Source organism: Epinephelus lanceolatus, chromosome 22 (assembly GCF_041903045.1).
Source record: "Epinephelus lanceolatus isolate andai-2023 chromosome 22, ASM4190304v1, whole genome shotgun sequence".
NCBI classification, from domain to species: Eukaryota; Metazoa; Chordata; class Actinopteri; order Perciformes; family Serranidae; genus Epinephelus; species Epinephelus lanceolatus.
Genome location: NC_135755.1, coordinates 25733079 through 25759270, shown reverse-complemented (window position 1 = coordinate 25759270; position 26192 = coordinate 25733079). Strand labels below are relative to the sequence as shown.

The 26192-nt window shown below is 43.3% G+C and overlaps 3 protein-coding genes across 6 annotated transcripts in view; 2 read left to right on the top strand and 1 right to left on the bottom strand.

The window, feature by feature from the left end:
- dennd4c (DENN/MADD domain containing 4C) overlaps positions 1-16854 on the top strand; it is a 48495-nt gene extending 31641 nt beyond the window's left edge. Inside the window, exons 10-34 of one of the 2 annotated variants that reach the window (XM_033609672.2) lie at positions 945-1120; positions 1285-1385; positions 2430-2666; positions 3166-3311; positions 3530-3568; positions 3894-4024; positions 4139-4271; positions 4427-4633; positions 5690-5818; positions 6442-6589; positions 6717-6854; positions 10205-10324; positions 10477-10608; positions 10775-11865; positions 11981-12173; positions 12293-12390; positions 12494-12669; positions 12757-12915; positions 13091-13289; positions 13394-13504; positions 13583-13720; positions 13880-13997; positions 14374-14530; positions 14692-14756; positions 14920-16854. In XM_033609672.2, the coding sequence (XP_033465563.2) occupies positions 945-1120; positions 1285-1385; positions 2430-2666; positions 3166-3311; positions 3530-3568; positions 3894-4024; positions 4139-4271; positions 4427-4633; positions 5690-5818; positions 6442-6589; positions 6717-6854; positions 10205-10324; positions 10477-10608; positions 10775-11865; positions 11981-12173; positions 12293-12390; positions 12494-12669; positions 12757-12915; positions 13091-13289; positions 13394-13504; positions 13583-13720; positions 13880-13997; positions 14374-14530; positions 14692-14756; positions 14920-15056 (4479 nt within the window). In that variant the 3' untranslated portion in view covers positions 15057-16854. The remainder of the gene's footprint in view (positions 1-944; positions 1121-1284; positions 1386-2429; positions 2667-3165; positions 3312-3529; positions 3569-3893; positions 4025-4138; positions 4272-4426; positions 4634-5689; positions 5819-6441; positions 6590-6716; positions 6855-10204; positions 10325-10476; positions 10609-10774; positions 11866-11980; positions 12174-12292; positions 12391-12493; positions 12670-12756; positions 12916-13090; positions 13290-13393; positions 13505-13582; positions 13721-13879; positions 13998-14373; positions 14531-14691; positions 14757-14919) is intronic. The other variant, XM_033609674.2, reaches the window with a different exon arrangement.
- A 1051-nt stretch (positions 16855-17905) lies between these two features.
- Positions 17906-21385, top strand: cdca9 (cell division cycle associated 9). Of its 2 annotated transcripts, none has more exons than XM_033610380.2 (10): positions 17906-17998; positions 18697-18828; positions 18920-18957; positions 19045-19096; positions 19219-19286; positions 19422-19483; positions 19824-19907; positions 20578-20659; positions 20953-21039; positions 21169-21385. In XM_033610380.2, exons 1-10 carry the CDS (start codon positions 17950-17952, stop codon positions 21211-21213), a joined length of 699 nt encoding a protein of 232 aa, XP_033466271.1. In that variant the 5' UTR covers positions 17906-17949; the 3' UTR covers positions 21214-21385. The 2 variants fall into 2 exon arrangements, with proteins under 2 accessions (XP_033466271.1, XP_033466270.1); XM_033610379.2 differs by lacking the exon at positions 17906-17998 and adding an exon at positions 18398-18603.
- A 212-nt stretch (positions 21386-21597) lies between these two features.
- plin2 (perilipin 2) lies at positions 21598-25551 on the bottom strand. Of its 2 annotated transcripts, none has more exons than XM_033609723.2 (8): positions 25480-25551; positions 25209-25255; positions 24687-24882; positions 24292-24374; positions 23805-24090; positions 23078-23256; positions 22390-22506; positions 21598-22272 (listed from the first exon to the last, which is right to left on the bottom strand). In XM_033609723.2, the coding sequence occupies exons 2-8, from the start codon at positions 25236-25238 to the stop codon at positions 21820-21822; spliced, it is 1344 nt and encodes a 447-aa protein (XP_033465614.1). In that variant the 5' UTR covers positions 25239-25255; positions 25480-25551; the 3' UTR covers positions 21598-21819. The 2 variants fall into 2 exon arrangements, with proteins under 2 accessions (XP_033465614.1, XP_078020944.1); XM_078164818.1 differs by having other exon boundaries at positions 25209-25240; positions 25480-25538.
- Between the last annotated feature and the right edge of the window lie 641 nt (positions 25552-26192).

Below are 26192 nucleotides of genomic sequence, written 5' to 3'. Positions count from 1 at the left end.
ACACATTAAAACAAGCAGCGAGAAAAGGAACAGGTTTTTTGACAAACGTGTTTTAGATGTTCAACAGTAGTGTGATTAACTCTCCATGCATAATGTCATCTAGGTTTCTCATGTTTATTCAGACATTTCATCAGAAATCAGGATTCCCTCAGTGAAGTGAACTTATCATTAACAAGAGTGAACTGTTTCACTGTGCAGACAGTTAGACAAGTCATAATAATGCCAAAATAATGCCAAATGCCAAATTTCTGTCACTAGCAGTAACATTTTCCTCAGAAAATATACAAAGATAAAGCACCAAACCACTGTTAGGAACCTCATATCCTAGGATGGGCTCAAGCTCTTTACATACCATTTACCGAAATGCAGTTATTTTCTGACATTTCCAAAAAACATGAGAGTGGTCTGCATCAAAATACCTCTATTTCTATCCTCTATATGTGACAAATTACACTACATCGTACTTAATGTTCCAAAAATATTGCCTCTCCTCCAGTGGTTTGACTTATATTTCACTGAGCTTGATTGTTGATTCTGCAGCTCCATGAACATAATTGAACTTTGCCAACCATTTCTCCGAAATACACAGGATGTCACAATCATCAGAAATCCACCAAGTGCATTTGAAGTTTTGCAATAAATCAGTTACAATAAAGTAAAGAAGCGTATCATATTATATGCCCTTAAATGTGTCCTAGTTGCCCAGATTTAATTCAGGAGTTTGATGCTGACATAATACACAAGTAAAGAGTTAGGGGCAAAAAACTGGGCTCGCCAACGTCAGCTTTCATACATTTTTACTCAATAGCCTTTTAAAAACGTACTGGCATGTTTTAGCATAATGGTACTTTGATTATTTGTACCTCCAGGGCGTGTAATGTAAACCCTTAATTATCCTCAGGCTGGTTGTAGTAATTGTGCTTTCCTCTCTTGTCTCTGCTCAGATGATCTTCCCCTTCCAGTGGCAGTGTCCCTACATCCCCCTGTGCCCACTCTCCCTAGCAGGCGTCCTCAACGCTCCATTGCCTTTCATAGTGGGCGTGGACTCCCGCTACTTCGACCTTTACGACCCCCCGCCTGATGTTGTCTGTGTGGATCTGGACACCAACACTATCTACCTGTACGCTGCGCTTTGATACTGAGCCCATGTGGCTGCCTGCTTTGTAGTCTGTATTTACAGCATGCAGCACATTTGTTAGACCATGAGCACGTGGCAGATTATTTTATTTCAGCTCTCCTGTTACTTCCAGCTCACTGCCTTTGTGGTATTGTTATGTGTCGCAGGTCTGACGAAAAGAGACACAGCAACTGGAAGAACCTCCCAAAGAAGCCCTGCAAGAGTCTCGTCAACTCCCTGAGCAACTTGCACCACCAGCTGGCCACAGGTACAAACTGCACCTCACCTCCTCTTAGAGCAAAAACCTTACTACAATTATTTATTTCTGGAGAAAATTTCTGGTCTGACATTGCTATAAACATGAGCTTGCGGATGTGTCTGTTTCCAAGGCTACAACAATGCTGCAAACTATGAAGTGAAAAATGACCATAGAGCTGACTCTTTATCACAGCCTGAAAAATACTTTGGCTGTTGCAATAGATTTCATCATCTTGTCGGCCCATGTTACTCTGTCCACCCCCTGTGGTTATATATGGAGACCCACAACTGATTAAATGTAGTGAAAGACTCAGACAAGTCAAAAATATAACTGAATATAGGAATCATATTGTTAGTCAAATAATTACAATTAAGTGTAACAATAATGATAATACACGTTTGTAGTTTGCAAAGTACTTTGCTTTTATTTACTGAGCCCTTTTTATAATGAGCGTTTCAAAATTCTTCACACTGCTGCAAAATAAAACAAGTCATAAAATCAACAGGAAGAAAGAAGGAATGACCTGATTTCCTCAGGCAGATCATTCTAGGTGCCTCGGGGCCCCTCACTGTAAACGCTTGGTCTTGGAACAAATAGAAGACCTCGGCCCGAGGATCTCAAAGCATGTACTTGTGTGTACGGTTCTGTAAGAGGTCAGAGATACAGCTGGAAAAGAGACCATAAAGAGCCTTCAAAGTAATCAGATAAATCTTAAACATACTGGGAGCCAGTGTACAGAGGCTTTAACTGGAGTCTCTTGGTTCTGGTTAAAAGCCTGGCAGCGTATTCTGTACAGACTGCTGTCGATTAATAGATTTTTGATTCAAGCCAGAAAGAGGGCTGTTGCAGTAATCCAGGCACATAAATATAAAGTATAAAGCTCTATATTTATATACTCAATTTTAATCATGGTGTTACCAATGTATTCAGTCGTGTTTCTGACATGTATGATAACCTTTTACTACATTTTGTCAGTTTTGGGCTTCCATACTTAGTTCCATATGTAGTTTATTAATGTGCATTGTTGTTACTGACGTTTGTTGTGTGTTTTAGTTTCAGTCCGTCAAACAGCGCAGGAAAACTCGTTAGTAAACTCGGCAGTGGACATGACCCCCATCGAAGCAGACTTCACCTGGCACAAGAAGAAGACGGCCCTGGAGATGGAAATCCAGGAGGCCTTCCTTCGCTTCATGGCCTCCATCCTGAAGGGCTACCGCTCCTACCTCAAACCCATCACCCAGGCGCCTTCCGAAAAGGCCACGGCTGCAGACTCCCTCTACGACCTGCAAGGTAAACAAGCGATTCACAGCTCGTTTTTCAGAAATCAACATGTAGGATATGATTTTGTTTATGCGCAGTCTAACACTATGTAACCTGGATGTGTTGAGCTTTTTGGCTTCGTAACTCGTGCATAATTTATGACCTTCATTTAGCTTCACCTAACGTTTAATGTTATTGGCATTTCTATTTCAAGGAGCATCTCAACTATCACTCAGCCTAAGTGTTGTTACAAATCAATCACTTTTCTCATCGGCTATAATAAGACTCCACTAATGTTCGCTGCTGGGAAATTGGTTCTCATCTCCATTTAGCTTCACTGTTAGAGATCAATTTTAGATACAGTTAGAGTGATGGGAAAGGCACATTTTAACACTTCTGTCTTCACTGCCACACATTTGTTTTTGAAGAGGGATAGAAATACAATGACACCTGATTTGACTGTGGAAATCTGGATTTCAGTTGAACGTAAAAAGTGACACCACCGTCTCTTCTTTTTTTTTTCCTTCAGGGTTCCTCAAAAGCAGAGACAGAGCCCACCAGAAGTTCTACTCCCAGCTCACCAAGACCCAGATATTCATCCGCTTCATTGAGGAGTGCACCTTCGTCAGTGACAAGGACACCGGCTTGGCCTTCTTTGACGACTGCGTGGAGAAGGTGATTACCAGCCCAGCGTCATGCCAGTCTCGGATATCTACTGTACTTGCCACACACTGGTTTTATGGTGTTTTTCCTCTTCCACCGGAGGTTTCCTTCCATGAGCGAGGCTTTGTGTTGTGTTTTATTGGCAAAATAACATTCATCCACTGGGAGAGTAAGGAAGCCAAAATTTCCTCTGATTCATTCTGGTCCCTTTCCCTTTCCTCTTCTTGCAGCTTTTTCCCTCTGATAAAATCACCGACAAGGGCACCAAGGTAACGCAGGGCTTACACTGTAATCAGATTTCCTCGCGCCTTGTTTTTTTATGTTTGTGACTAACTTTAAGAAGGTAAATAAATTAACCTTTTTCTCCTTATGATAAATGTTTCCACCAAGGGGCATGGACGTTTCCTGCTTTTCTTTTATCCTTGAATCCTAACCACAATCAAATAAGCATGTGCCTAATTGGAAAAGCATCATAGATTGTATTATGCTTGTAGTTTACTTTCTGCCATCAGACAGGAAATGACCCGCATAGTGCTTTTTGTACAACTCAAGTCATGTTGTCACTAGCGCTAAGGTTCTGGATCCTCACTTCAGGTCGAAGGAGAGTCATCTGAGGACACGAGACTGTTAGAGCTGGACGAGTCCCAGAAGAGCGAGCACACTGTCTTTGTCATGCCTCCTGAACCTCCAGTTGATGATGGAACTGAACCTGCCCCCAAATACACGTGTGTATTTTTTCTGCAGTATCGTAAAACTCTGTTAGACAGAAAAACATGGATAACAAAACAAAGTCTTAGTGCTCATGTGACCTTGTAACACTCTTATCCCTCCTTCTCCAGCTACAAAGGTTTCCCCAGGCTGCGTATGGAGCTATTTGACCGTCCTCGGGAGTTACGACCAGCAATCAGCAGCAGAGCAGCAGGGGCCAGTCTGTCCAGCAGCCCCGCACTACTGGCTAAGAGGACAAAGCAGGTGTGTACATACTTAAACAGTCACAATACCCACCCTGTGAGGACTGGATGATGCAACCTTACCCTGTGTCAAAAATAATCTTCCCACACTCTTTATCCTCCCTCCTCATCAGCTCTCAAACCATTCATGCTTTAAATGTCTGTCCGATCCAACAGGAGATCAAGCTAGCATACAAGATGGCCAAGCGTTTCTACTCCAACCCTGCGCTGTGGGCACGCTGTCTGTTCAGCCACTGCTACAGCCTGTGGTTCATCTGCCTGCCGGCAGCCGTGAGACTGTCCAAGTCTAAAAGCCGTGCCATGCATCAGGCGTACAACGTACTCCTGAAGATGAGGACCACTGAGGTGGAGGTGCTGGATGAGGTACGTTATGACTCTATATATATATTTATATATTTTTACTTAGAGCTTTCATATTTTTTTCATGTCTCTTGGTGAGGTGCTCTTATTTTGCCTCCACGCCGGCAAACCCATCCTTGTGAACACGACAACTCAAGAATGCCTCAAGGGAATTTCTTCAAATTTGGCACAAGCGTTCACTTTGACTCACCAATGAACTGATTAGTCATAGGTGGAAGGTCAAGGTCACTGTGACCTTGTCTGTCTCATTCTTGTGAATGTGATATCTCAAGAACAACCTTAGGGAATCTTTTATATTTGACACAAATGTTCACTTGGACTCGAACTGATTACATTTTGGTGGTCAAAGGTCAACATCACTGTGACCTTGTCCGTCTATTTTTTGTGAATGCAATATCTCAAGAACACAATGAGGAAATTTGTTTAAATTTGGCACAAATGTTCACTTGGACTCAGCAATGAACTGACTGGATTTCGGTGCTCAAAGGTCAGTGTGATCTTGCATCTGTTTCATTGTTGTGACTTTGATATTTCAAGAACACCCTAAGGGAATTTCTTTAAATTTGGCACAGACGTCCACTTGGACTAAAGAATGTACTGATAAGACTTTTGCTGTCAAAGGTCAAGGTCAGTGTGACCTCACAAAATATGTTTTTGGCCATAACTCAAGAATTCATAGGCTGATTTTGACAAAACTTCACACAAATGTATAATAGGATAAAATAATGTGTTCAAAGGTCAAGGTCAAAGGTCAGCTTCACCGTGACATCATAATGTTACACTTTTCTGGCCATATTCAACATTGTATCTCAGGAACAGAGGAGGAAATATTTGGTCAGATGCTAAATTGGTGACACTAACCTTGGGTGTCCACCTTGACACTTTGCTGATTGTATAGATCTCGGGGGTCAATGGATGTGAAGCATCCATGTTTTCACAGACATGGATGTAAACTGTAAGAGAAACTTGCCTGGTTCATGGAGGCGTACAACCGCAGGGCGATAATTCTTGTGATTATTTGTGCCTTTTTTTCATGTTTTTTATCTCACTGTCTTTCAGGTGTGTTATAGAGTTGTGATGCAGCTGTGTGGTGTGTGGGGTCTTCCTGTCATGGCTGTACGAGTCCTGGTTGAGATGAAGAAAGCTGGAGTACACCCGAACGCCATCACATATGGATACTACAACAAGGTCACATATAGCCTTTTACATTGCAAAATCATTTCTCCACTGTAGCTCAAAGGACAGAAAGCACTTTGTAGCTTTGATGTAGCTACTTTCAAGACAAGCTGCTGTCAGCTTGTAACATTTCTTTATATAGCCATCTGCTGCAGGCACTTTACTGCAAATGTTTACATTACGAACCTACACTGCTACTTGTAGCTACATGCTAAGGTCAAGAAAACATGTAATCGTGGTAGATGATGGTATTTTATCTCAGATTTTGGATCATATTCCTACTGTCACGTTTTCAGCTATGAAGATTGTGGTTTAGAAGCTTTTTATCGGGGAATGCCGAGGACCCGGAAAGGCTGACCAATCAGAGCAGAGTGGGCTTTTTTGGGAGGGGGCTTAAAGAGGCAGCCACTAAAACGGAGTGTTTCAGAATGAGGCTGAATACAGGTGTTCTGGTGCGACAGTATGAGGAAACTTAAGTGGTTTTTTTTTTAACATTAAAGCATGTGAACATGTTGTCATAGAAACCCAGAAAAGAAGTATGAACCTGATAATGAGCATAATGGGTCCCATTTAAGGCACAACAGCAACCATTTGAGAAGTTTTTGTCTCATTCTTCGTTCTGTCTCCGTGTGCAGGCCGTCTTAGAGAGCCCATGGCCGAGCAGGAACCGCAGTGGCCTCTTTATGTGGACAAAGCTTCGTAATGTGCTTCGTGGAGTGGCCCAGTTCAAGCACGCTCTACACCAAACCTCATCCGAGAAGGGACCCACACTTAGTACCACAGGTGGGAATGGAAAAACTACGTGATAAGGCTGCGTAACAGGAGACACTTTTGTCAAACTGAGCTGCTTTCTATCATTATGTTTCGTTGTTTCTCACCCACTTTTTGTCTTTATGTGTACTGTCTTTAGCTGCATCACCAGTCAGCGATGCTGACCGTTTAAGTCATGGAAGTGCCGACAGCTCAAGTGAGGTCAACGGTGAGGAGCACAACCTGTTTGCCCACAGCCACGGCATGGAAGACACAGCAGACAACCACTGTAGCACAGGTACCTAAAGTTAAGAGGTTTGGATGTATAAGGCCCTGTGTCCACATAGCGCCTTTTTCTGAGCGCCAGAAGAAGGCCAGCGTCTTTTTTCAATTGTTCCCAATGAGGGGAGCGCGTCTGCGGCCACCTAGGAAAAAGGCGCTGCGCCCAGCGTCTTTTTTCCGGCCGCTCCTCCTTTTTTGTGCGGCCGCTCCGAGCGTTTTGAGTTGAAAATCTCTGAACTTTTCAGAAGGGCGCTGGTGTCGTCACCGGCGCTTTTTCCAGGCAACCAATCATATCGTGGAACTCGTCACCCTGGTAACCAGAAAAAATGGAGGAGAAGCTGGTGCTGGCCGTGTCCGTCTATCCGGAGTTGTATGACATGTCACACAGACATTACCCTAACAGAGACTATATACAGTACAGGCCAAAAGTTTGGACACACCTTCTCATTCAATGTGTTTTCTTTATTTTCATGACTATTTACATTGTAGATTCTCACTGAAGGCATCAAAACTATGAATGAACACATGTGGAGTTATGTACTTAACAAAAAAAAGGTGAAATAACTGAAAACATGTTTTATATTCTAGTTTCTTCAAAATAGCCACCCTTTGCTCTGATTACTGCTTTGCACACTCTTGGCATTCTCTCCATGAGCTTCAAGAGGTAGTCACCTGAAATGGTTTCCACTTCACAGGTGTGCCTTATCAGGGTTAATTAGTGGAATTTCTTGCTTTATCAATGGGGTTGGGACCATCAGTTGTGTTGTGCAGAAGTCAGGTTAATACACAGCCGACAGCCCTATTGGACAACTGTTAAAATTCATATTATGGCAAGAACCAATCAGCTAACTAAAGAAAAACGAGTGGCCGTCATTACTTTAAGAAATGAAGGTCAGTCAGTCCGGAAAATTGCAAAAACTTTAAATGTGTCCCCAAGTGGAGTCGCAAAAACCATCAAGCGCTACAACGAAACTGGCACACATGAGGACCGACCCAGGACAGGAAGACCAAGAGTCACCTCTGCTTCTGAGGATAAGTTCATCCGAGTCACCAGCCTCAGAAATCGCAAGTTAACAGCAGCTCAGATCAGAGACCAGATGAATGCCACACAGAGTTCTAGCAGCAGACCCATCTCTAGAACAACTGTTAAGAGGAGACTGCGCCAATCAGGCCTTCATGGTCAAATAGCTGCTAGGAAACCACTGCTAAGGAGAGGCAACAAGCAGAAGAGATTTGTTTGGGCCAAGAAACACAAGGAATGGACATTAGACCAGTGGAAATCTGTGCTTTGGTCTGATGAGTCCAAATTTGAGATCTTTGGTTCCAACCGCCGTGTCTTTGTGAGACGCAGAAAAGGTGAACGGATGGATTCCACATGCCTGGTTCCCACTGTGAAGCATGGAGGAGGAGGTGTGATGGTGTGGGGGTGTTTTGCTGGTGACACTGTTGGGGATTTATTCAAAATTGAAGGCACACTAAACCAGCATGGCTACCACAGCATCCTGCAGCGACATGCCATCCCATCCGGTTTGCGTTTAGTTGGACGATCATTTATTTTTCAACAGGACAATGACCCCAAACACACCTCCAGGCTGTGTAAGGGCTATTTGACCAAGAAGGAGAGTGATGGAGTGCTGCGGCAGATGACCTGGCCTCCACAGTCACCGGACCTGAACCCAATCGAGATGGTTTGGGGTGAGCTGGACCGCAGAGTGAAGACAAAGGGGCCAACAAGTGCTAAACACCTCTGGGAACTCCTTCAAGACTGTTGGAAAACCATTTCAGGTGACTACCTCTTGAAGCTCATGGAGAGAATGCCAAGAGTGTGCAAAGCAGTAATCAGAGCAAAGGGTGGCTATTTTGAAGAAACTAGAATATAAAACATGTTTTCAGTTATTTCACCTTTTTTTGTTAAGTACATAACTCCACATGTGTTCATTCATAGTTTTGATGCCTTCAGTGAGAATCTACAATGTAAATAGTCATGAAAATAAAGAAAACGCATTGAATGAGAAGGTGTGTCCAAACTTTTGGCCTGTACTGTATATATATATATATATATATATATATATATATATAATAGTAGCTTAGTTAAATTAATTATTTTTCCAGCAATAGGCCTATATAAATTGAGAGATTTTACAGCAACACACATGTAATCAATTCTAACCCATACAGTGGTGGCAAAGTTACTAAGTACATTAAAAAAAAATCCTACTAATAAAACATGATGATGACTTCACCAGCTGTAGCATTAAAAGATTAACACAGTATATGTATCATACGGAAGACGAGAACGGCTGTGTATTTTTTTTGTGTATGTGCACTGTTATCTCGTGATAACGACTTATTATTTCGTTATATCGCTGGGGCGATTATTTCCTCATTCATTGCCTCAGGGAGGGACAGCCCTGCAGCTGCTCTCTCCCTGCCGGCTGAGGGACTGTTTGCGCTTTTATGCACGGGTTGGTGGTGAAGTGGCGCACATGACTCGTGCTACTGACGGACGGATGGACAGACAACCACGTATCTAAAACAGGTAATACATCTGGCTACATCTTTCCCACATCAAAGATCCGTGATCACTTACACCGGTGTGCGTAAAAGCGCACACAATTCCGTGTCCTCTCACCGCAGATGCTGTGATTTGATGGCCCAGTACTCATTGCAGCCCACTCTTATAAGACCTAATAATAATAATAATAATAATAATAATAATAATAAGCTACTGTGGACCCATATGCCATGCCTTTTAATTAAATTACCAGAGGAGTTCGCTGAAAAGCAGGTAATGTCAGCCTGAATTACTCGCGTGCGTCCCCGGTGAAAATCGGCGTACCCGGCGACTAACCTAAAATAGGCCTGGAACCGGTCTCCATCTAACCGCAGCTCTTGGACGAGGTGATGGTATTCACCGTATTGATGCCTCCAACGGTTAGTGTCATGCACCCACATCCTCCTTGCTCTACATGTACGTCTGTCAGATTGAGCAGTGACAGCAGGGACATCACTATTAAGCTCATCCAAACATAATATGAGTGCAAGCATCTTCCGGTTGGTGTTCATCGTGAAAGAAATGTCAAACTATAGATAAAAAACAAAGAGGCGATGCTGCAAAACTGCGCGGCTACAGGAATTGTCAAGATATTGCTGTCATAGAAACGAAAACCCTCGTGAGCGTTTTTTGGGGGGGGCGGTCATCCCAGCCAGAAAAAGGCGCTATGTGGACACAGGCCCTAAGGCTTTAAAACCTGAAGGTCAGAAATGACATTTGACCAGTGACTGAGATCTGGAGTTGCTGCGACACCACTGGCCACAACTTCACAGCAGTTACAGCGTTGTTTGTGTGATTTTTGTGATCCACAGGAAGGCAGTCTGATCAAGGCTACGGCTCTAAAGATGAGCTACACCAGGAGCTGGTGGAGCCTTCACACACAGCTGTCCTTGCCGCTGAAGAGAGAAACAATTCCAAAGCACAGCATAATGGTAAGAAATGCACTTCAATTCTACACGATGCATGTAGCAGACAGTCACATCCAGTTCTAGTTTTGCATTTGAAGGTTGTTTGTGCACCAGAAAAGCCCTTTTCCTCTTTGTGCGTTGATGTTGTTCTGTTGACGATGTACTCATATAACCAGGAAGTGACATTGCTGGCTCGGTGGACAGTGCTGTAGCAGTAGCAGAGCCCCCCAGTCCTGTTGATGTGTCCTCACCGGTCCCCAGTATTGTGAAGCTGTCCACAGGGAGCTTTGATGGAGGCAGGGAAACAGGTGAGGCAAAAGATCAAGTCTTTAAGATTAAAAAAATAAATAATTTTAAATGGTTTAAGAGTGCAATCACAAATTAGCGTAGCAATTTGTTCTCTGCTATGACTTCTCAGTCTTCTTAGTCAAATTAAAACAGACAACTTTCATTTTATCTGTACACATTCTGCAGGTACAGGGAAGCTGTTCAGGAGACACAGCAAGAATGATAGCGTGTCTTTTCCTGATGATACGGCCGAGCTGCCATCAGGGGATGTAGCTCACCAGTCTCAGCAGCAGCGGCAGAAATGCTTTGCCGAACGCAGCTGTAGCTTCAGCGCTGAAACCCGTGCTGGGATGCTCCTAGAGCAAGGCGTGGACCACATGGCCAGTCAGATGGGTGCCGACGCCCGTATCCTGACCGCAGCGCTCTGTTCGGGCCAAAGTCCACCCCCTAATAGTGTGTCCAAAGCACTTTTCAAAGACCTGGAAGAAGAGAATGAAGATGATCAGGACTTGACACTGGTAAAGCTGCAAGAGGAAGAGGGGCCAGGAGCATCAGAAGAAGGGAAGGGAGATGGTGAAGAGGTGGAGGGGACGGAGATAAAAACAGAGAAACGACAGAGGAAGCAAACTGAAACAAACGAGGAGGACTCTAGTTTGCGAGGGCCGACCCTGGAGAGGGAGGACGTGGAGGTGGGCGCTGACCCGCTTTCCCTCCTTGTGACCGAGCGTGAAGAGTCGGCCTCTGTCACCAGCCAGGAGCCGCCGCGCTCCATGCCTGCTGTGGTGTCCCGCAACCTGGCCGAGGAGATCGAAATGTACATGAGCCTGCGAAGCCCCCTGGGTGTGAAGTCCTCCAGCATGGAGCTCCAGCAGGCCCAGGGAGACACTGTCGACACCCCACAGCCCAAACAGTCAATGGAGCGCAGGTCCAGCCTCCCCGTGCCTCCCGTCAAAACTCCAACGGGCTCCCCAGGTGATACACCCAAACGCAGCCCCAACGCTGTTACTCGCTCCAAGACTTTCGCAGCAAAGACAAAGACTCCTGGCAGCACTGCGGGAAGCCCGGGTCCAAGATCATCCTCACTGACAGCGCTGGTCAAGTCCTCCCAGGGAGGGTCATTGGGCTCAGTCATCAACTCCATTTCAGGCATCAAGATGGACACCCTCTTGTCGGGACCTAAGATTGACGTGCTTAAATCTGGCATGAAACAGGCGGCAAATGTGGCCAGCAAAGTGTGGGGAGCAGTCGCTTCAGCTTACTCTTACTCAGATGACGAGGTGAGTCATTAAAGGATGAATTTCATTATTTTATTAGCTTTATTAGCTGATAAATTCTGACCAGAGCTGATGATTTGAAGCAGTCCTCTAAATCCCACCTATCTTTACCCTGCAGGATGAAGCTCAGGGTGGTGGCGGCGGCTTCCCGTCCCATCTGGATGAAAACATGCTGGCTGCACATGACATAGACGAGAGCCCTGAGAGAGGAGCAATACCGGGGTTGGTGGCCAACGGTCTCAACCAGAGCTGCACCAGCCTGGGCAGCAGCAGCGGCAGCAGTGACACGGGCCGAGGGACCCAGCAGATACGTAAGCACTCATTCTGTCGTGCAAATATACACTTCAGTGTAAGTGGAAAAAGAGCCTAATGAGGTTAGTTGGCCTGTGAGATTAGATTTTCCAGAGTTTATTTTTGTCTCTCTGTGCAGATCCAACTCCAGGACGAGCAGGCAGGGGTCCAGACTCTGAGCAAGGCTCCTCACATCACGCTTCTTCCACAAGCATTTACCAGAACTGTGCACTGGAGGTCAGACATACTGTACACACACCTTTGCTGCTGCTGCGCTTCCACCGCCAACACGTACACTGATATAACTCCTAACTGGTTGGACCTATTTCCCTGCTGACAGGTTCTGATGTCCAGCTGCTCCCAGTGCCGCTCGTGTGAAGCCCTGGTGTACGACGAGGAGATAATGGCAGGCTGGACAGCCGACGACTCCAACCTGAATACCAACTGTCCTTTCTGTCGCACAGCCTTTCTCCCCTTACTGCATGTGGAGTTTCATGACTTGCGCACAATGACTGGGTAAGAATCAGCTGTCGTAGAATGAAATCTACAATGTATCGTCACTTTTAGCAAACGCAAATTGACAATTGTGTGATTTTCTCTCAGGTTCTACGTGAATCCCAGTGCTTCACAAGACAGTCTCCACAGCACCAGTGCCCAGCCCACAGCCAGCGGCTCAGCTGACATAAAGACACCAGACCTTATCGCTTTCCCTGAAGAAGAACCAAGGGAGACTCCAGATAATCTGCCTGGATCACATAGGAGGTATATACCCAACAGCTTCCTGTGAAACACCTGAAGTCTTAATGTAAAATCAGTTTAACATCAGATGTGAAAAGTCATGACCAGGATGATGTGTTGCAGACATATCAACCCAAGAAGCTAAAGTGACTTGTAGCACAACATTTCCTTGAATCCTCTTTGCCTTTCGTGTTCCTAGTCTGATCCCAGAGCCAGTGCAGTCGGACCCCCTGGGTCTCCTGGAGCACCAGGCAGCGGGGAAGCAGCAGAAGTGCAGTGGGACGTCACTGACGCGCAGCAACAGTGTCGGTGGCCCTTTGCAGAGCCTGGACTACTCCCAGAGACCCGGGCACGGCGTCTCCACCACGAGCTTGCCCTGCAGCCTGCAAGAGGTGTCGGTCAGTGCTCCTTACTGTCACAGCACTTACCCCATTGGCTTAAATATTACAGAAACCACTGTATCTGCAGTGTTGTGAAAGTAATCAGTGTGTGTGTTTGTCAGGATGGCATGGGGACAAAACGGCCGAACCCCAAGCCTGTGTCCGTGCCGTACCTCAGCCCGTTGGTGCTGCGCAAGGAGCTGGAGACCCTGCTGGAGAACGAGGGAGATCAGGTAAAGCACTCACATACACATATGCTTAACAACACGTCTGCCTCACAGCGACTCAGCTATTCTGTCATGTCCCAACAGGTGATCTACACCCACAAGTTCCTCAACCAGCACCCCATCATCTTCTGGAACCTGGTTTGGTATTTCCGCCGTCTGGACCTGCCCAGTCATTTACCTGGTCTCATCCTTACCTCTGAACACTGCAACAAAGGAGTCCAGGTTAGAGACTTCACATGCCATTTATCGTTACTGTTTTGTTAAGGCTTTTCTTCACTCAGCAAACTCTTTCTGTCCCAAACAAGCTGCTTAAGAATATTAAGATGTCTTTCCTTTGTGGACTGTTTGACAGGAATATTAATAATGGTTTTATCTTTGCAGCTGCCCCTGACGTCACTGTCCCAGGACAGCAAGCAGGTATACGTCCAGCTCCTGTGGGACAACATCAACCTGCACCAGGAACATGGAGAGCCCCTCTACCTGCTCTGGAGGACCTTGTGTGAGTGTGCACAGACACACATTAGGCCGCAGTATTCATATACTGTATTAGACATTACTGTTGTGGTTGACATCCCTAAACACCATAAGAAAACATGCGATTTTTATTTTTAAGGCATAGTGTTTTTTATTGTAGAAACCACTTGTACCACTAGGGGGAGACAAAGACAACTATTTGCAATGCCATACATAAAGGAAGCATGCAGATTTATTGATGACAAACTGAGCTAAATATAAATGTCTCATGTGGCAAGAACATGACATCATGTAGTTATTTAACCTCTTTGGATACAATGTCACTGTTGGCCAGAAGACTTGAGGCTCTTTACTAAAAAGGATAGAGTAACAGTCTCTCTGATGGTGCGTGTGTTTTCCAGTGGAGAAAAAGGGAACATTGGCGCCGACAGACCACCAGGAGATTCGTACCCTCCTCAACACAATTGTTCGCAACATCCAGACCAACGACGTCTACGGGCCCATCAACCTGTTGATCCGAGAGATCAAACGGCGTCCGGAGGGTGTCAAACGGCAGAGGTCAGACTTTTGTCCTCCTTCTCAGAGATTCGTCTGATTCAGCTCTTCTTGAAGCTCTCGTTACTTTTTTATTTTTCTGCAAAGCTTTAGACATTTAAATTCTTGTAATGTTAATGTGGACACATCTGATGTCTCATTTCTGTGTCCTGTATTTCTCTCAGGAGTATCTATAGAGAAATATTGTTCCTCTCACTGGTGGCCTTGGGGAGGGAGAACATCGACGTAGGTGAGTAAATCAGCATATCATCAGTGAAACTGCACATTTTTTAGTTTATTAAAAGTGACACTGTCTTCAAAAAGTAAAGAATGCTAAATTTCACTCAAAATCAGTATTACTTTTGCTCTTTTCTGACTTTGCGAATCTTCCCCCCTTTACTGTACACCTGCAGAGGCCTTCGACAGGGAGTACCGCCTGGCGTACGACGAACTGAGCCCCGAGCAGCTCAAGTCTTTGCTCCGCTTCGATCGACCGCCCAGCGCCAGTGTCCAGTGGTGCCTTAAATGCTTCGGCAGCCCCATCATCTGACCACAAACGCCTGCGGCAAAGATGAAAGAACCCGACTGGTCAAGTGCGACAGGTGGCAGGAGGGAAGGATAGGCGGCGAGACAGGGTGTGAGCAAAAAATTATTCTGTATTCAAACACCACCAATCGCCCAAACATGGTACTTCTTCTTCTTCCCTTTCTCTTGGAAGATGCCCCATCATCTTTTTTTTCTTTTCTGTTTTTTTTACCACCTTATGATGCTTTTCATCGGCTTTTCCAAGCAGCTACTTACAGGTGGGACTGTTTCTGTAAATGGCTCGGAAAAGCTGCAGTGAATCCTTTGGGACTAGTTGAGGTGTGTTTCTTTAAAGATGGTGTATAAAATGATTAATCACTGTACAGAATGTATTGACTGCTCTTATGGTGTAGACATATCTGTGTGTCCGTGTGTGTGACAGTTCCTTGTCTCATAGCCTTTTGCCTGCTCTGCTAAAATCTGCGCTAACTCTCCCAACATTAGATCAGTCCGACTTATTTGAGAGCGTGTACAGATCCAGACTGTTCCTTTGTGCACTTTCTAAAAAAACACAAGTCCACCTGTCTTTTGTACATATTGTTTACTTCGGGGGGAAATCTGAAACCAGGGTTGCCTATTTTTCTGGCGGCAACACATCTCCATGACTGTTTATGTGATCCAAGTCTTAATGAATGTTCAGGTTTGTTTCTTTGTAAATGTACATGGATGTGTAAATACGCAATGGAAGCACACACGTGAATGGGAGAGGACTGAGGACAATCACTAATTATCAATCACTAGAATTAATTCTGCAACATTCCAGGTGCCCTGCAATCAAAACAGGTCTTAAAGAAGCGACACTCGACAACCAGACGAGTGGGAGGTGAGCTTATAAAACAAATGCATCAATGGGAAGTGAAAAGGCATGCCGCACTACTGATCCCCACACTTTAAAACGAAGACACATGTTCTGTCGCAGGGAAAGGCGGCTCTGTGCCTCAGCGACGGAGCAGTTGGTCCAACTTGTGTTTTTAATATCTGCGTTTTTTTAACAGTAACATACTTTACTTGTTCAGCTAATATGCCTTATTCTAATGGTAAATTACAACTGTAACTCACATGTGCTGGGGCTGCTCCTTACTCTAGCTTAGAACGAACCAGTAAGGTTGTTTGTTTTTTAATTGGGTATTTGCAGACAAGATTGCTTTTATGGTTTACACAGAGTAGCAATTAGAGCTTTATACTGCAAAGGGCTTCTTCAGTACTGCTGACACTGTGTTAAGAAAGACAGTTTCACAACATGACATTCCACTAAATGCTCCGACTAAAGCAAAGTGCTGTTGGGATGAACTGTTGGGAAATGGGCGTAGGTGGTCCGATTGTAGCCTTGGGAGAGCGACTTGTACAGAAGCGATAATATTGTGAAATATTCAATTTGCACTGCAGAGATTTAAAAAAAAAAAAAGAACCCTGACCTTTATCAAGGAAGATGAGATGAGACCACCTCTAAACAGTAGTTTTTCCTCCAAAACAAGATGAAATTCTCAATTATTTATTTTTGTATCATTGACATATGGATTGCAGACGGTGTAACTTTAGCATTTGTATGACTAACAATCCCCACTTTGCCTTTTAGTTTGTTTCAAGGGATCCCACCCTGTACTGACTTTGTAAATTTGACCTCCTTATGGCAGAGGATGTACAGAAGAGACTGTTCTTTAACAATAGATTAAGTGATCTCTTACCGTCCTGTGGAAAGGAATTGAATGTCTACACTTAAGTGCGCTGCAATAAATGAGTTTGTGAACTGATTGAAAACAAAATGTGTCCATTTTTTGCGTCTTTGCCGATGAGAATTTGTTTTAGTGTCACATGTGAGAAACTGCAGAGATGCATGTTATTTTGCTTTTAGTTTGTCCCTCATGCTGTGAAGCTTTGATGTCTCCTGTCATCCTTTGTGATTTTCTGGTCAGCATCAAATTTCCTCCCTCCTCATGCTCTCATCATTTCCACTGAATCCTCCAAACTCTTCCTTTACATTACGGAGTCCTCCTCCATCTCCTTCATCTTGTCCTCCGCAGGTCTGACAGTCAAGTGTCATCGGCTCCTTTTACTTCAGACTCATATTTTCCACTTACATTTTCTCTGAGGCCAGCTTTTGTCTTCTGTCTGTGTGAGTGCATGTAAGACAACAATGGAAGCAGCAACATGAAAACACAGCAGGGCACTTTTCTGTGATGGCTGCAGCTCGTGACACTCAGATGCCAACATTTGCCTTCTTTTGTGGTCTCCATTGTTTAATGTTGCATATAAGAGGCTGCTGCTGTCGATTAAATAGTGAGGTTGTCTTGTCATGCTGCAATATCTTGAATCCAAAATACAAAGCCTAGTGTACATATCGCTCAGAAAGCATGGTCCAATCCAAACAGTGGATACTTTAGAAAGCAAGTTAATCACATTTATACTCATCAGCACAGATGAATGTATTTCAGCCATCTGGGAAGTTGTCATACCCAACAAAAAACTCCAAACGCTTGAGAAAAAATAAGCTGTAGAATGGAAGGTTATTGGGTAGGAATCTTCACTTTTTTTTTTTTTTTTAAATTTCAGTTTTCATTTTTAATGAGAAATGATTTACTTTTTCTATCTTTCAAAGTTACATAATTTGGATTTCATAAACAGTGTGCGAATGGCTTCAACTTTCACTGAATTCACAACAACAAAAAATCCAGAAACAATATGTAGTATTCAGAAAGCACAGTCCCATCCCACCAGTGGAAACATAAAAAGTGAGATATTGTCACATTTACACTCTCTGGAACAGTTTAACCTTCTGACCTGTTGTCCTCATTCGTGGACACTTTTTGTGCCATCTAGTGGCAGTAAGAGCACAATACACTAATCCATATAAAAACAAGATGGCAGCCATCTCTGCCATGTCAGTCTGCAGCCGATCCCGACATAAAGGTAGACAAAACCTGATCACATTTTACGGTTGAAACTTGTTTATTTATGATTAATAATGTTTGTAGTTTGATACGGCAACAAATTTGACCAATTAGGACACTAAATTAGGAAGTACTTGCATGGCGACTTTAGGACTTTATTTTTGTTTCATTTGAGGACATTGAGACTTTACCATCGTCTGGAACAAGGGTCACTATTTTTTGTGATTTTACCAGACATTTATTTTCCTTAAATAACTGAAAAATATTTAAGACAATTTGTTTTTCCTAAATAATGGACAGTCCACCTTCAGGGAAAATACTGGTTTTACACTGCTTTTGAAGCAGGCATTTTGAGGGATATCCTTCCGCCACGCAACGCAGCTCTCACAGAACCACATGACTCGTTTCCGGTAGGCGCATGAATATCTCAATTAAACGTTGCGCGCTCACAGGTGTGTGTCTGTCGGCAACCGGAGCTTCACCACACACAGGCCGAACCTTAGGACAACAAGATGCCGCTGAGACGGACGAAAAACTCAGGAAACAACCTTTTGAAAGAGAAGCTGAGCCGAGAGATGCGACAGAGTAGACTGACTCTCTTTATCCAGCAGTTTGAGAAAGAAGGTCTGGAGGCGACTGAAGGGTCAAATGTCAGGTTCTCCACATCCTCTTATCATCTCCATTTTGGTTCTCACGTCATAATGTGTTTCCTTACAGCACAGGAGCGTATGAACGAGTTAGAAGCCAAAATGGAGAACATGTTGGCAACAGTGGACAAAGTCTTCAAAGTGGAGGTGATGAAGATGCCTCCTTCGCTTCAAAAAACGCTCATAGGGGATTTAATATGCGGTGAGACGTTTTAATTCATAAGATAATAGCTGGTCCAAGAGCATTGAGATTCATGTCTTGTTTATTTTCATCAACCTTTCTGCTCTGTCAGAGGAAATCTCAGCAAGTGATGTGTCAATTGCCATGAAGGTGAGTTGGGCTCCCTGTTTGCCCTCTACAGCTGCTATTAACAAAACAAACAAATATATAACAGATATAATTATCACCTTTTTACAGAATGAGTCCCTCGAGATGCCGCAGCCCCTCAGGAGGGTACACAGTAAAAGAGGTGACATTACTTTCTTTATTTCAACCATAAAAAGCAGTGTCATTCGTGCATGAAACGTCACTGTTTAAGATTAAACTATTATTCTGTTTTAACTTTCATTTTCTGTGCTTTTAATTTTCAAGTTAAATCAACCGATTCCTCACCAGGTCAGTCCAGCCCAGCCCAGAGGCCCTCATCCAAGACCTCTAAGGTCAGTAATGTGCCAGACAATGTTTGTACACAAATAAATAGCTTGTAGAATTGTAAACACTAATGTGTGGTCTTTTACTGAGCAAGTGGAGTCGAAGTCACTTGTCTAAACAATGTTTTTTTTCTATATTTTTAGGGAGGAAAGGGGACAAAAAGGACCAGAACATTAGTTGGCAGTAACAGCACTGGAAATCTCACGTAAGATTGGAGGTTAAAGGACAGTTCACCCCAAAATCAGAAGTACATATTTTTCCTCTTACCTGGAGTGCTGTTGATCAGTCTAGTTTGTTTTGGTGTGAGCGCCACAAGCTGAGTGCCATCTGGTTCCATTATATTTAAAAGAAGGCAGACATCTTTACAGCTGATATTTCCAACACTCTGCAACTCACAGCAAAACAATCTACACTGATGAATAGGACTACAAGTAAGTGGAAAAATATTTTTGATTTTTCGGGTGAACTGTCCCTTTAAGGTGTTGTCGTATTCACATGTGGTGAACGATTATAGAGGCCTTGACATTGCTCTTATTTTCCTACAGCGGCTCCTCTGTCAGTGTCAAAAGAACTCAAAGCCGCGTGACCAAGACCAACGAGCAGACCAGATCGACCAAACCTAAACTCAGGTTTGTTACGGAGATGCATCTGGGTTCCCACAGTCAGGGAAGACCTGGAATAGTCATGGAATTTGTGAAAACCATTGAATGTTTTTGAAAAGTCATGAAATTTTGCTGCGTGTAATGAAATGAATTGTTAGAGTACTCTTCCATGGATAACATGCCACATAATGTGACAAAAATAACAAGCAATTAAAGAACAGAAATGTTGCTGTTTAGTTTTTTTTATATAATAATCAATATTTGGCATAAAGTATATTATACATTTCTCTTCATGTTATATGGTGAAAATTGACATCAAATTTATTATTGGTCCTTAAAGTCATGAAAAGGTTTCGAACTTTTGTCCATGAAAATGTGTGGGAACCCTGATTCATTCATTCATGTTCTGTAACTGCTTATCCTCTTGAGGGTCGCGAGGGTGCTGGAGTCTATCCCAGCTGACATTGGGCGAGAGGCAGGGTACACCCTGGACAGGTCACCAGACTATCACAGGGCTGACACATAGAGACAGACAACCATTCACACTCACATTCACACCTACGGACAATTTAGAGTCACCAGTTAACCTGCATGTGTTTGGACTGTGGGAGGAAGCCAGAGTACCCTGACAGTTTCTTTTAAATAGTTCTAGTAATGTGCTTGATGAAATTGATTTGTGAATCTTGTGCTGTCCCAGGTCTGTTGTCTCTGCTGGTGATCTGCACTGTTCAATGATAGGCTCTGCTGCACACATCACTGTCACCACAGCACTGGGACAGGTAAGTTGTTTTTAATCTTTGTCACCTGGAACAAGCTCGTTCATTGGCGACGCTGTTTCATTATTTCATTTAAGTCAAGAAATTGTCCAAGCCTTGTAAGACTAGCATTTAAATAACGCACTGAAACCCTTCAAACCCAAGAAGACAGTTTCCCCACTGCCGCAGTTTAAGTTTTGCAGAATATACATGTTTTCTGTATTGCTAATGTTCAGGTGTTTAAATAGACCTGGATCCTTATCAGATGCGACACACTTACATGTATGTGTCCTACCTGTGGTTCTCTTCCCTCCCAGACTGTCTGCTTCTCTGAAGAGACCAAGGATGAAATAAACTTGGACGTGCTGGATGATGTGGCATGGTGTCAAATTCAGAAGCTCACGGTAGTGACAAAGTTTCAATTTAAATGCTACTTATGAGTGTTAGCCTCATTTTCATAACAAGGGACTTGACAAGCCATTTAAAATATACTGTTAAACACTTGAAATGTACCACTGATTTTGGATTTTCAGAGTTTGATGGATTATCTGTCGAGACGAAGTCGCTGCCTGCAATGAATTGCCTGGATTTTTCTCACCTTGGATTTGAATACATTTTAAACTTGTCATATTATGAAATGTATTTATAGAAGTATGGTTTAATATCAGATGTGCTTATAAGATCAGCAGGTGTGCTTTGGTTGTCCTGAAGAGTTTTAAAAATATAATAAAGCTTATTTGTATTATCCTACATGATTGTCAGTGTAATTTGGTTAATTATATAGTGACAAATACCCATCACAAGTTTCAAAATGTATTAAATTTGCATAGTTTGACCTGAAAATTATTATATTTTTCCACGTACAACTTAAGTGTAGTATCAGTGTAGCATTATATGTGAAAGATTTATATTAGACTCAATTTAATTTTTTTGTGAAGGGGAAAAAGACTCAGGAAATGCAATTATGAATTCCAGTAAAGTTTATGTAGAAAGCACAGGATTATGTTTTGCCAGACTGGCTAGCAAATACAAATTTCAGCAAGAATTACAAATTAAAAAAGTATAAAACAGCATTGTTTTTGACATGGAACTATAGTGCAGTTTAATCTATAGAGGAGTCAAATCTTTGCCTACAAAGCAGAATACATCAGTTAAAACTCAGAACATAAAGCTGTGATGGATCACTATTGCTGCTGGGAATGTAGTGACTCCATTTCGACTTCCATGGGCTCCTCATGATGTAAGTGGGCGGAGGAAGACCTGGAGGACGTAGCTTGCGTGCTGCTGGCACCAGAAATTGCTGCATGACTTGGCTCTGGGGCAATCCGGGGGTAGAAAGGACCGACCAGCCAGTTGAGTGGCGTGTTATTGACCAGATAATCCATGACGTGGTCGAGAGAATCCTTCATCTTGCCCAGCTGGACTCTGCTGCTGGTCAGCACACTGTCTGGCAGCTCTCCCAGTGCGTTAGCCTTGCTGAAACTGGTGTAGATCTGTGTGGCGGAGTGGCCCAGGGAGAGCACCTCCTGCTGGATGTGGCTGGGGAGACCCTGCAGGCTAGAGACGAGGACCAGACAGGTGGTCTGGAGCTGCTGGGTGAGGGAACGTGCCAGGGTCAAGGTGCGAGACTCAATCACCTGAGAGGAGGGGATGAACAGATATGAATAACTTGACACAGTTTCGATTCAAAGTGCTTTCATCTTTCCTTAACATGCTGTTATCTTTTTAGATATTTGTGTTGTCCACTTTCTTACCTCTGCCTCGTGGCCATTCTCCTGGTGTGAACCATTGGACCTCCACGCCATCAGAGAGTTCAGCTTGTTGTTTACCATCCTGTTTGCCCCGTCAATATTCTTTCTGCCATATTCAATCTGGAGAAACAAACATTTTAAATGCCCAGTCTGTCCATAAGATGTAAAAAAAAAACATGTATTTTTAAAAGCCACTTTAGGGCAGAATGCTAAATGTGTTACTAGGATGCAGCTCTTGATGTTTGTTCCCATTTTATGTTAAAGGAATACTTCACTCACAAAATAACCACTTGTAAATCAGTCATGCTGTGTTACCTTTAATCAGAGAGTCTTATTTATCCGGTCGTACACTCAGTACTTCCCAAACACATGCATTTTCAGTTCAGTCTTACATAAAGTTTGAGAGAAAGAGCATGTGATTGGGATGTACTGAGCATATGACTGAATAAATGAGACTCGGATTATACAGCATGAGTTGTGTAAGTTTGTAAATGGATGCTTTGATTTAGCTTTTTCTGTGAAACCTCGTCCCCAATCAGTAAATAAATATGTTCAGTTTGACTAATTCAAGGAAACACGGCTTGACTTATTGATGTACAAATGGTTGTTTGTGAGAGACATATTCCTTTAAGGTCAAGAGTCATTGTAAAGCTTGTCTACAGTTCTAATATTATCACTGAATACGACTCACCACGTCAACAGTGGCATTCAGCTCAGAAATGAACTCCATGCTCCGCTGCTTGCCGTCTCGGATTCTGGCCACGGCCCTGGTGTATGCCCGCTTGCGGAGCTTGGTGGAGAGGGAGCCCAGGCGGACGTAGTAGCTCGGCTCCTTGTTGTCGAAGCCTTTCACAGTTTTTGCCTCCAGCTCTGTCACAGGGAAGGAAACATGAAATGTCACATTAAGATGGGGACACATAAGTAACTGCTAAGTGATTCATTTAGTGCGAGAATGGAAAAGTCTGCTACAAATTGCTGTAGAGTTCTGCAAGTTAAAGTAGCTGGAGGGTTTAAATCCATGGCAAATGCAGTGTTTCACTTGTCAATCCCTTAAAACGGATTCATTTAAACTAATAGTGTACAGGATTATTTTATTTATTTCTGCACACAACGAATCACTCTAAACAAAGACTCCTTTAATAATGTTTTCCTGGAAACCGGACCAGATCCATCACTAACAACATGCTCCAGCTGCCTGTTAATCACTGACCCTTGATACAGCTTGTTACAGAAAAACAAGCCTAATCTCGTCAGCCTTTATTTGTGTATTCTGAACAGCAGGCAAAAATAAAAATGTCAAACAACCAATAACGAAGATAAATTGTGGGTTGAGCTTTAGACCACACCAGGAAAATGAAGTCGTAATAAAATGGGATTCTGTGTAACACAAGTTGAAGGTGGTTTTTGGCCCCACTCACCCAGCTCGTCCTCTGTCAGAGGCAGATACTGCTCCACCAGACTCTCAGAGGTGCTGAGGGCCGTGTCCACTCCGCTGCTGACCAGCCGGGCCACTCTGCTCTCCAGCACAGTGCTGACGCTCCCGCTGACAACCGCCCTGGTCTTGTCCATCCCATCCTGCACTGCACCCCGAGTCTTTTCCACGACGCTGGTCAGAGTGTCTGAGACTGTGCCCTTTGCACCGGACACTTTGCCTGTCACGACATCCTTAGCAGTGGTTACCACATCCTTGGCACTGGAGACAATCTGGGCAGGGACAGAACCATGAGCAAATAAAATTACAGCAAAGTACAAGTGTAAAGAACAGCAGTTGAGAAAGACAGGACAAAGGTCATGACTGAGTCCTCAGGAAATTAATGACATTGTGCAATTTAGCTTGATTCTAACTGCTCTGACCTTTGACACAATTGAAGTGTGCCAGCTGTTGCTCAATAATCCAGAACATACCTGCTCAGACGGCTGGTGGAGAATCGGCAGTGTCTTCTCAATCTTGTCCAGACCTTTACAGGCCAGGTCATTGGCGATGGCAACTGTAGGCAACAAAAAAATGAGTAAATATAACAAGGCAAGCTGAAACAAAGATGTCAATAAATACATTTGCTAAGAAAATACTAGGGGGAAAAAAGTTTCTTTAAATCCTGTGGCTCAAATCAGGGTGATTATGAGTAAACAGACAAACTGGGTGAAAGATCAAGATGAGTAAGAGCCAGCAGCATGACCTGAACTTCCTGTTTCAAGCTCTGCGTGACTCAGCTGGTCAGCACATAATTACAGTTTCAGTATTGACAGACTATAAACTTATGAAGCCACGCCTTATCTAGAATCCACTAGAGGGTTCTTACTCTGAGGCTCCAGCTTGTCAATGATGGGTGACGCAGTGGTAAGGGCCACGGAGGTGATGGTGCGGACCCCCTGCTCTGCCACCTCGCACACAGTCCTGATGTAAGGGTGGGTGTCCTTGGTGTTGGTGTACACGCTGGACACCAAGCCATAGGTGGAGCTCACCAAAGGAAGGCTGGTCACCCTCTCCACCACATTCTGTATAGACAAAGTGAATAAATGGCTTACAGTACTCAAATTCACAGTTTAATTTAGCTATTGATGTTACTAACTAAAGAAATAACAGTAATATTAGAGAAAACTGGACAGTTTCCAAACTTTTAAAATGTAATATTGCATATACTTTGATTATTACATTAAAAAGTAACGTTTTTCTTATTCCAGAGTGTGTAAAATTACTTTCTAGTGTCATTTCTTGTCTTTCAAAAGGATACAAGCAGCTTTTTCTTCAACACTTACCAACAAATAGTTAAATAAGCTAAATAACCTTTAGTTAGAGTGCTCAGTCTTTGAAGCAAACTCACCTGATTTGAGATAACTGCAGCTGCTGCCATGTCTGCTGAAACAAAACCTATAGAGAGATAAGACACAACATGTAACGTCTCTTTTCACAAGAACAAAATAAACATGACTTTCCCCTCCATAAACCCACACCAGCATATAATTAGAGGTCTATTACTTCCGTATTACAGTAGTCTTTTCTTGTCGCATATTAACAAGTCCCGTGAATGTGTCACAGAGACAGCTGTGACGCAGTTTACAGAGTAACTTTAAAGAGTTAAAGTAAAGACTCACCGATAGTTGATAATGTGTCCAAACTTTCAATGAGTTGACTGCTAACACTGAGGCGACAGCAGCTGTATTTATGTTCAGTAATTATCGCGAGATGTAGCGCGGCACTGTGACGTCAGCGACAGTGCTGTTTCTGGGGCAAAGGTAAAAGGGGCAAAAGTTGAGCCGGGGAATTCCTCTCAGACCAGCCGTCACGTCACGTCACCCATAACAGCACACTGATTTCTTAATATGTCGTAAGCCAGGGGTATTTTAGGTCGAATGACGATTATAATGTATATTATTTAATGTCTATTCAAACGGGCTATTAGCACTGTGTATGGAAAACATGAACTCCTACATTACATAATATAACCAGGATATTTTACTTTACCAGCTTTGTTCACTCTATTGAAGGTATTTTAGGGACTGTTCATTACTTATCAGAGGAGGGGAGGGGGTCAGACTTGTTTTTTTTTTAAATTTAATTTAATTTAATTTAATTTTGTTATATTTTATTCTATTTTATTGAATTTTATTTAATTTAATTTTATTTATTTTGGCCCTCTCCAAAACTACAAATATTTTCCTTGAGCCTTCCAGAGTGACTGGCAGAAATGCATGACCCTCCCTCCACCATAAATTAGCTATTAGATTTTAACAACTTACCATTTGATGTTTGAAAGTTAAAGGTTAAAGACACAGTCCTGGAGTTAAAAAAAAAACAAAAAAACTCG